The sequence below is a fragment of the Vicia villosa genome, linkage group LG4, assembly GCF_029867415.1.
Source record: "Vicia villosa cultivar HV-30 ecotype Madison, WI linkage group LG4, Vvil1.0, whole genome shotgun sequence".
Taxonomy (NCBI): Eukaryota; Viridiplantae; Streptophyta; class Magnoliopsida; order Fabales; family Fabaceae; genus Vicia; species Vicia villosa.
This window is the reverse complement of record NC_081183.1, coordinates 7,348,894-7,359,739: the sequence shown is the minus strand read 5'-3', so window position 1 is coordinate 7,359,739 and position 10,846 is coordinate 7,348,894. Positions and strand designations below refer to the sequence as shown.

At 36.4% G+C, this 10,846-nt stretch overlaps 2 protein-coding genes across 2 annotated transcripts; both read right to left on the bottom strand.

Annotated features, from left to right (window-relative positions):
* Positions 1-2,702: 2,702 nt before the first annotated feature.
* On the bottom strand, positions 2,703-5,515 carry LOC131594396 (protein DETOXIFICATION 16-like). Its single transcript, XM_058866512.1, has 7 exons — positions 5,131-5,515; positions 4,471-5,021; positions 4,278-4,364; positions 4,123-4,179; positions 3,684-4,041; positions 3,510-3,596; positions 2,703-3,413 (listed from the first exon to the last, which is right to left on the bottom strand). The coding sequence occupies exons 1-7, from the start codon at positions 5,374-5,376 to the stop codon at positions 3,354-3,356; spliced, it is 1,446 nt and encodes a 481-aa protein (XP_058722495.1). The 5' UTR covers positions 5,377-5,515; the 3' UTR covers positions 2,703-3,353.
* Positions 5,516-6,138: 623 nt separating this feature from the next.
* On the bottom strand, positions 6,139-9,873 carry LOC131594395 (protein DETOXIFICATION 16-like). Its single transcript, XM_058866511.1, has 8 exons — positions 9,372-9,873; positions 7,978-8,528; positions 7,768-7,854; positions 7,623-7,679; positions 7,234-7,472; positions 6,786-6,904; positions 6,619-6,705; positions 6,139-6,503 (listed from the first exon to the last, which is right to left on the bottom strand). Exons 1-8 carry the CDS (start codon positions 9,615-9,617, stop codon positions 6,444-6,446), a joined length of 1,446 nt encoding a protein of 481 aa, XP_058722494.1. The 5' UTR covers positions 9,618-9,873; the 3' UTR covers positions 6,139-6,443.
* Between the last annotated feature and the right edge of the window lie 973 nt (positions 9,874-10,846).

Here is a 10,846-nt window from a genome sequence, read left to right as displayed (position 1 = left end):
CAAAATGGTGTTGCAGAAAGAAAGAATCGTCATTTACTTGAAGTTGCTCGAGCCATTCTCTTCCAAATGGCAGTTCCTAATTCATATTGGGGAGAAGCCGTTTTGACAGCTGCCTACTTGATTAATCGAGTTCCATCTCGCATGTTAGGTAATGTCAGTCCTGTTCAGTTTATGACTTCACGGTTTCCTTCTGTTTCTATTTTGCAAAGTCTCGAGTCTCGAGTATTTGGTTGTGTTGCCTTTGTCCATATCCATAAACAACACCGAAGTAAGTTGGACCCCCGTGCAGCCAGATGCATCTTTGTTGGCTATCCCCCAAACAAGAGAGGATACAAATGCTATCATCCTCCTAGTCGTAAGTACTTTGTCTCTAAAGATGTCACGTTTCATGAGAATTTAGCCTACTTCTCTCGTCCTCAGCTTCAGGGGGAGAGCATTCAGAATGTAGAATCTGATTCCGAATTTTTAGTCCTACCAGAGTTGCCCATGACTCCTCTCATAAGTCCTATTACCGGTCCTACAATTGAGTCTCCCGAGTCGGCTGTGAATCCTGTGTCAAGTCCTATTACTGATCCTCCTATTATTGATCCTGCTTCTCCAAATACAGAATCTGAGTCGCCTGCTTCTATTTTTGTCCCTCCTTTGTCGTCTATTTTGCAGGAACCATCATCTTCCATACCAACAAAAACTAAGGCTGGTGAGCCAACCTTAGTGTATCAAAGAAGAAGTAAGCCCGACCTGCTCCAAACACAACTCCAATTGCCAGAACCGGAGGTAAGTGTTGAAACTCATAATCCTATTAGTGATTCCCATAGCTCTGACACTTGCGACACTAATACAGATGATTTGCCTATTGCTTTAAGGAAAGGGAAAAGGTCATGTGCCAAATACCCTATATCTCAATTTGTCTCCACTAAAAATCTTTCCTTGCAGCATCAAAGTTTTATTTCTGCAGTTGACTCTGTGGTCATCCCATCATCTGTTCAAGAGGCATTGAAAGATAGAAATTGGGTCCAAGCCATGGATGAGGAAATGAAAGCTCTTGAAAAAAATGGAACTTGGGAGATTGTTGATAGACGGGAAGGCAAGAAACCCGTTGGTTGCAGGTGGATCTATACAGTCAAACACAAATCAGATGGTACTCTTGATCGTTACAAAGCCAGACTAGTAGCAAAAGGATACACACAAACATATGGCATAGATTATGAGGAAACCTTTGCTCCAGTTGCGAAAATGAACACTGTTCGAATCTTATTATCTCTTGCTGCTCACTATGGATGGGAATTACAACAATTTGATGTCAAAAATGCATTCTTGCATGGAAACTTAGAAGAAGAGGTGTACATGGAAATCCCGCCGGGATTTGGCCCTTCATGTGGATCCAACAAGGTGTGTCGATTGAGGAAAGCCTTATATGGGCTAAAACAATCTCCTAGAGCATGGTTTGGAAGATTCACAAAAGCAATGGTGTACTTAGGCTACAAGCAGAGTCAAGGAGATCACACTCTTTTCTTTAAGCACTCGCATGAAGGAAAACTGACTATCCTTCTTGTTTATGTTGATGATATTATTATTACAGGAGATGATCAGGCAGAGAAACAATTGCTAAAGGAAAAACTATCGGCAGAATTCGAGATGAAGGACCTTGGACAACTCAAGTATTTTTTGGGAATTGAGGTTGCTTACTCAAACCAAGGCATTTTCATATCTCAAAGGAAGTATATACTCGATCTCTTGCAGGAAACTGGGAAACTAGGATGCAAACCTTCAAGTGTTCCCATAGAGCAAAACCACAAGTTGAGCCTTGAAGAAGAAAGTGCCAAAGTTGACAGAGTCCAATATCAGAGGTTGGTAGGGAAGTTGATTTACCTGGCACACACTAGGCCTGACTTGGCTTATGCAGTCAGTGTAGTGAGTCAATTTATGCATGACCCGAGAATGCGACACTTACAATCTGTTGATCGCATCTTGCAATACCTCAAGGCTACTCCAGGAAGAGGACTATTGTTCAAAAGAGGTGGAAGTTTAACTATAGAAGCCTACACCGATGCTGACTATGCAGGATCAATTAGTGATAGAAGATCCACTTCGGGTTTTTGCACCCTCTTGTGTGGGAACCTTGTCACATGGAGAAGTAAGAAACAAAATGTAGTGGCTCGATCAAGCGCTGAGGCAGAATTTCGAGCTTTGGCTCAAGGAATTTGTGAGTTACTTTGGATGAGGATCATTCTAAATGATCTGAAAATACAATGTGAAGGGCCTATGAAGTTGTTCTGTGACAACAAGTCAACAATCAGTATTGCTCATAATCCTGTTCAGCATGACAGGACCAAACACATTGAGATTGACCGCCACTTCATCAAGGAAAAACTAGACAGTGGTTTAATAGCTACATCCTACATTCCTTCTAGGCATCAACTAGCAGATGTGTTAACAAAAGGCTTGCCACCTGATCGTTTCAATCAATTGACTTGCAAGCTGGGAATGATTGATATCCATTCACCAGCTTGAGGGGGAGTGTTGGAATTATAAAATATTGGAATTATAAATTTGTATTTAGGAGTCAATACATGTACCTAGGAGTCTATGCCTAGAAAATTACATACATGCATCTAGGAACTAGCAACATCCTTGAAAATCTTATCTTGTATTTACTCTCTAGTGTGTATATAATCAAATTACTTGAGTGCATTAGGAACTCAAGCATTTTACCAAATATTCAATTCTCTACATTATTGTTGGGGTTCCACCTTTTCACTCCTTTTTAAAACTTAGACCTCAGCTTAATTGGTCTAATGACCATTAAACGACTTCGTAACGCCAAATAACCCTTTAGAAACGTAATGTTTCTCTGATTTATGAAGGATATTGTATCTGACAGAGTGATATTCTGGATCCTGTAACGGTCAGAGTCAAAAATGGAAAGTCGTGTTGGATCCTTAGAATTATTAGTAGGTTTGATGATACATTAAGTGTGACTTAATGGCGAGACTTCATTAAATATAAGGATGTTATTCTTAAAGTATCTGTAGTCAAGTTTTATCATCAAATAGGACAACAGTAATGCATAGAGACTATTATGCGAGTAGACTGATGACTGTATCTTACGAAGAATATCCATATACACCTTATCAAACTCTCCATGCAAGAACACATTTAAAATCAAGCTAATGCAGTTTCCATCCAAACTCAACACTGGAAGATAATGATATCACAACACAACACATATTTATCACCAATTTATCCTTGTAATAAATCTCATATGCATAAGTATATCCTTTTCTAGTAGTATAAATGTCATATGCATAAGAAAACAAAACACACTGACAAAACAAAAATAAAAATCATCTTCTTCATGAGATTAAGCTCTCGGTTGTTATTGAATCATTGACTCTATCAGAAGCCTTCTTTGTCTGAATAAAACGAGTCAGAAAAAACAAAGGCATGTCAGTATCAACTATCAAATAATGAATCATAAAATCAATAAGAAAAATGAACAAGTTTCTAACCTCTTTCTCCCAATCGGTGCGTATCGTAATGATCATTAGAGCAGATAGTTGAACAACGAGTGCGCATATCATCCCCAGTATCAGCCCCTACAATAAGTACATCTACATTTATCAGCAAATCGAACCAAATCACATGATCGCTATTTTCGCTAAAGGATTAACCATAATATTTACCTTCCCACCAACATGCAATACAAAAGCTAATACAACGGCCGCTGGAATCCCGGCTAAATAGTATGCTCCCAGATTAACATAGGCAACAATTTCCTGCCTACCACATCCTCTAGCCGTGCCTGACAAAACACATTGTAGTGCATCGAGGAAGTGGCATAGGGCGAGAATCGGCAGCAAAGTTGCTACATATTTGACAACTTCTTCTTCATTGCTATAAGCATAGCCTAATATATTGCGCATAAGAAACATCACTGTTACGACTAAAACGCTCTCAATAATGGCAATCACCACAACAATGCGCACAGCCGAACGTGCAGCCTGTGGATTTCCAGCCCCTAGTTCATTCGAAACACGAATGCTGCAAGAATCATTCAACCACTTATTTAACTACGCGCAAAATAAAGCTTGAGAAAAAAGTCATATACCGAGAAATACTAACCTTACTGCTTCACTAAGTCCAAATGGTATCATCCAAATAGCTGCTTGTGTATTCAAACTGACAAAACCAAGTCACTCACAATAAGTTGATGAAAATAACAACAATAATAATAATGTCGAAACAAAATCGACGAGAATCTCAAATATAAAACCGACCAGATAGAAAGGACCGATGTCTCCAACTTTGGATTTGGAAGAAGACCGGAAAGGAGAACTATTAACTCAAATGACCACATTTCCAAGCTTCTCTCCGCGACAGTTTCAATAAAAAAAAAATGGAAACATCATTAGAATAGAATCTCTACAGAGAAATGAAAATATAACTAACAAGGTCCAGAAAAGTGATTACCAAACCATTAGAGCTGAAGGAATGGCAAGCTTCAAGAAAATAGGGATGCTGTTAAGTACTAGCGCCTCCTTCGAAAAACCATGCCAAGTATTTTTACATGAAGGAGAAAACTTGACATAAAGTGAGAGTAAAATAACATTCAACCAATTAGACATTGAAATTGCTACGGCGGCCCCTTTGCCACCCAATCCAGACTTGTATACCATAATCCAACATAGAGGAATATGAAGTAATGTCGTAACCGCGGAGCAAAACATCATTGGAAATACAATGTTTTGAGTCTGTAAGAATCTGTTGAGGCATTGTATTAGACCATAAGCAAAAAGACACGGAACCATTAACTTAGCATAGTTTCCTGCCTCCGTCGATATTTCAGGATCTTGGCCGAGTAAAATGAGAATGGATCTTGTGTTTGCCCAAATAATCGCGAGGGGAACCGCGATAATCATGAGAATGAACATTGCTCGCTGCGTGTGTACACCTAACATGCGGTACCGTTTTGCGCCAAATGATTGTCCACATAATGTGTCCAATCCACTTGCCATTCCAACCTGTTTAACCAAAACAAAAACAAATTAAGTGTAGCGTAGTATCCGACACGCATCAGTGTCCAACACTCGAATGAAGGATCAAAAGTAAAGAAATCGGATAAAAACTAACCAATAAACTGAAGCCGGTGACAGAGGCAAAAGAAGTAGCCATGGAAGCACCAGAAAGAGCTAACTCACCAAGATGGCCAACAAACATAACAGAAATGAGATTGATACCGAAATTCAAAAGTGAAACTGAAATTAACGGTCCTGATAGCCATAACTGTTTTTTCACTTCTTTAATCAATTCTCTTCTATCTTCTTCCTTGCTGTTTTGCTTTGTTTCTTCAACAATCAATGGAGTGTGAAGAGACATTCTTTTCCTTCTTTTTTTTCTTTCTGTTTCTATCTTCTATTATTAGTTTCACATAAGAGGAAGAGGATGAGGGAGAGAGAGAGAAAGTGAAATCCTGTGTCTGAAATGAAATCTAACACTTTTTATTGATTTTGATAAAAAAGAAACATAAGAGAAGAGAAAAAGATAGCGGGAAAAACGTGTATTATTGTCATGGCTGTGTTTTGTGGTTGAAGTAAAAAGTTTTACAGTTAAATTCTAGTTATTACATTATTACTAGTGAAACTCACCAACATGTCCTACAGACATGATTGCTATAATTGAGATATGTTGGATTGTATATAATTGAATTTTGCAGATTTGAATTCTTATTCATTTAATGAGATATCTGTTCTGCACAACAACTATCAATTAAAATTAAGTTGAATCAAAGAGATTAATTTATTTATTTGATATCATTAATACTTAATATTTTTAATAAAGTTAATTATTTTTTTCCTTTTCTTTATAATATTAGAGGGAAACTCTTCTCACCATTAGGTGTTATCCTACACCACCATGAAAAGTCTCAAATGGCTCTAGCGTCTGGAGATGCATCGCACGACGCACCTATTCCTTACAAATCTAAGACGAAATTGCTGAGAAACTTGTGTTCTATGTATGATCGTCTCGATAGGGCTATGTATGATTGGGCTCTCGTATTGGACCTTTGACCGACCTATAACAATTACCGATTTATGAGATTTTGGGAGTCCTAGTCTCCTAGATAAGGAAAAACATATGGAAACTAATGAATCACATTTAAATTTCAATACTAATTACGTTTAAAATTTTGAATTCATCTTATATTCTCACGGGACAATTACATTTGAATCCTATCACTTCAAAATTGAAAGTATTATTATGCATTTCTATCGATACACTTTTGCCATTGGATCTGAATGCAAGATTCAAATGAGCACACTTGCACACAGATCCAAGAACTCTACAACTACTGCATAGGACCCGACTGTGTATCATGGTGTTACATGGTTTCAGTAACATAGATCACATTCATATATATCTCTTTCACAATCAGCTCATATTCTTCATGAGACTAAGCTGTCTGTTGTTATAGAATCATTGACTCTATCAGTAGCCTTCTTTGCCTGAATAAAAGAAAACAGAAAAACAAAGGCATGTGTCAACACCAAATAATGCATAGCACGAATATTTATCAGAAGAATGAAAGAAATCATTTAGAAAAATGAAGAAAGTTTTCACCTCATTCTCCCAATCCGTGCGAATTGTAATGATCATTAGAGCAAATACTTGAACAAGGAGAGCACAAGTGATCCCCAGCCACAGACCCTACACAATGATTATATTTATTAGCAGGTTCAACCAAATATGATCATGATTTTGGTTAAGAGATTAACAATTGTTTTTACCTTCCCGCCAACATGCAATACAAAAGCTAATAAAATGGCCGCCGGAATCCCAACTAAATAGTATGCTCCCAGATTGACATAAGCACCAATTTTCTGCCAACCACATCCTCTAGCAGTGCCTAAATCATAGGTTAAAAGGAGAACATTTGTAATGACTGAATAGCTATCATACGCCCCTGTACTTGTTATATTTATTTAATACATGTGAAGTTTCCTCTCTACGAGGTTTACAAAAGAAATCCTCTAGCTCATGCTTATGCTACAAGCAAGAAGGAAATCTTAATCTGAGTAAAAAAAAAATGGCTGCAAAACAAGATATTGTTTAAGTCTCAAATGTTATGGAAGTGAAAAAAACAACCACATTTATTATTTTTATGACTTTATCAGTGTTTTTTTATTCAACCATAATGAAGACAAGAAACCAAACGTTATTGGGAATAAGAGAAACCTGAAAGAACACATTGCAGTCCATCTAGGAAGTTGGATACAGCAAGAATTGGCAACATAGTTGCTACATATGTGACAACTTCTTCCTCATTACTATAAGCATAGCCCCATATATTGCGTATCAGTATTATCACTGCTCCGACTACGATGCTCTCAATAATGGCAATCACTACAACAACGCAGACTGCCAAACGCGCGGCCCGTGGATTACCAGCGCCGAGTTCATTTGAAACACGGATGCTGCAAGAATCATTCAACCATTCTAAAGCATGAGACAAAAGTTTAACATGAAAATAAGAAAGAGAACAAAGTTTTTGAGAGATTCAGCTTAAGTAAAACAATGAGACTGCTACTGAATTCAAAATTGCGTAAGAATTAGAAAATACTAACCTTATTGCTCCACTAAGACCAAATGGGATCATCCAAATAGCTGCTGATGTATTCAAACTGACAACCAATGATAAGTTGATGAAAATTATAATGATAATAATAATTTGAATACAACATCAAAGAGAATCTCAAATAGAAAACCTACCAGATAGAAAGCACTGATGTTTCTAACTTTGGATTTGGAAGAAGACCAGAAAGGAGAACCATTAGTTCAAATGACCACATTTCCAAGCTGCTCGCCACGATGATTTTAATAAGAAACATGGAAACAACATCAGAATCTATAAGGACTATAGCAAGAGTAGCCGCATTATGAGCACTTTTCCTTTCAAAAAAAATTAGAGAAAGTAATTACCAAACCATGACAGCTGAAGGAATGGCAAGCTTCAAGAAAATAGGGATGTTGTTAAGTGCAAGTGCATCCTTGGAAAATCCATGCCAAGTATTTTTACACGAAGGAGAAAACTTGACATAGAGTGCGAGTATGGTAACATTGATCCAATAGGATATAGAGTTTGCCACGGCAGCCCCTCTGCTACCCAATCCAGACTTGTATACCATAAACCAACATACAGGAAGGTGTAGTAATGTCGTAATCGCAGAGCTAAACATCATCGGAAACACAATATTTTGTGTCTGTAAGAATCTGTTGAGGCATTGTAAAAGACCATAAGCAAAAAGACATGGAACCATTAACTTAGCATAGTTTCCAGCTTCTGTAGATATTTCAGTATCTTGGCCAAGTAAAATGAGAATGGATCTTGTGTTTGACCAAATAACCGCAAGAGGAATCGCGACCACCATGAGAATTAACATTGCTCTCTGCATGTGTACGCCTAACATGCGGTACTGCTTTGCACCGTATGATTGTCCACATAATGTGTCTAATGCACTTGCCATTCCAACCTATTTAACCAAACCAAAAACAAACAAAAATAATAACAAGTCAAACAAAAGATTATTATCCATAATCTGGTTTCCCCTTTACAATAGAATTGCTACTCTATTCGCAAATGATATACATTATTCAATAATGATAAACTCAACATTGTATTCTCTTATTTATACAAATAGCCATATAACAACCTCAACTAATTAACTAACTAACTACCTAACTAACTAACTAATCAATCAACCAATTAACTTCTAATAACAAGTCTTAACTACTCTACAATAACAACAATCAAGTTTTATCCTACTAGGTGGAGCCGGCTATATGAATCAACTTCCGCCATAATGTTCTACCATACTGCTATCCAAATCATTAATCTCAAAAAATTTCTTAATAACTTCTTTTATAGTTTTCTAGGTTTTCCTCTACCTCCGGTCGTTTTTCTCTTCTCTGTCTGATCTACTCTCCTTACCACAGAATCTACGTCTATTATCCATAATCTTGTTTCCCCTTTACAATAAAGTTGCTACTCTATTCACAAATGGTTTACAATATTCAATAATCATCAACTCTACATTGTATTCTCCTATTTACACAAATAGTCATATAACAACCTCAACTAACAAACTAACCAACCAACCAACCAACTAACTAACTTCTATCGAAATAGTTAATCTCAAAAAATTTCTTAATAACTTCTCTGATAGTTTTTCTCTACCTCCTTGGGTTGTTTTTCTCTTCTTCGTCTAATCTACTCTCCTTATCACAGAATCTACGTGTATCAGTCACAAATATTCATACATAATTAAAGAGAGAAAAAAAGTGTATAAACAATGAAAAAGCATAGAAAAACTAACCAATAAACTGAAACCAGTGACAGAAGCAAAAGAAGTAGCCATGGAAGCACCAGAAAGAGCCAACTCACCAAGATGACCAACAAACATAACAGAAATAAGATTGATACCAAAATTCAAAAGCGTAACCGAAATTAACGGCCCTGACAGCCATAACTGTTTCTTCACTTCCTGAATCAACTCTCTTCTATCTTTTTCCTTGTTGTTCCGTTTCGTTTCTTCATCAACCAACGGAGAATGAAGAGACATTTTTGTTGATTCTCTTCTCTTTCTCTCTCTACTATTCGGAGGAGAGAGAAAATGGAATCGTTTGTGGCTATTAGAAATGTAACAGATTTTGTTATATAAAAAAAATATGGAAGAATAGAGAAATGAAATATATATATATATATAAAAGTGTAGCGGGAAAAGGTGTTTTGGATTTTGGTGTTTGTATGGTTTAGAATTAACAATGGACTTTTGCAGAAAAAATGAATAAAAAAATGGTTTGGGAAGAAGGAGTTCGGTGACGATGTGATTCATTCATGCACTTTGTTTTCTGATTTATATGGAAATGGAATTGTTATTAAATTAATTATGATTTTGTTGGTTGTTGTATTAATTATGTTTAATTAGGATTAAGGGTAATTAAACCATAATTTTATCCAATTAAATCATAATTTTATTTAAAAAAAATTTAATGACATGACACATTTATGATTTTCTATTGGATGACAGTGTAAAACTATTTTACACTGTCAGTGCACTACCTTTTAACTCTTAATATTAATTATTTCTATTCTAAATTAAGGTGTGTAATAATGAAAATTCGATGAAGTTCATTTTTGAACTTTTTTGATTGAGAGTTCATTAAAACTTTAAATAAAGGAGAGACCCATGTAAAATTTAAATAAAACCTCTTAGTCTTATATATTTAATTTGTTATCCTCATTAAGAGGGTTCATAAGTTCCTTCAACGGACTTTTAAGAAGGTATATGGAGCCTTCGAATACAGTCGATCAGGCGGAAACACTTTGTTCAAACATCTATATTCTCCTCTCACAACTCGATCCATTCAAGATTCATTCAAGGTCGTTCGGTATGAAGCTTTGGTGGAGGACATCAGTGCAACTCCTTAGGGTGGAGAGGATTCACTTTTTATTTTAATGCTAATAGGGTGTTGTGCCCTTATGTTCTCTTGCGACCTGCATGAATAATCATATTTATGTATTTACCTTTTCATTTGATTTTTTTCCGTATATGATGTGATTTATTTAATTTTTCTTCATGGTCATTCCGCTTTATTATCTGGGTCATTGTTGGCTTGGTTTCTAAGTTCCGAACTAACTTGTGGTTCCTGCTCTTGTCGTGATCAAACCTATGTATTTATGTTGATGGGGGTTTATCCTGTTAGTCCTATCATCTCCGATTCTTTGGAGCTAATTGTGGTATGTTTTACTTGTTGAGAATCAAGTGTGAGTGTGGATAATTGTCCCACA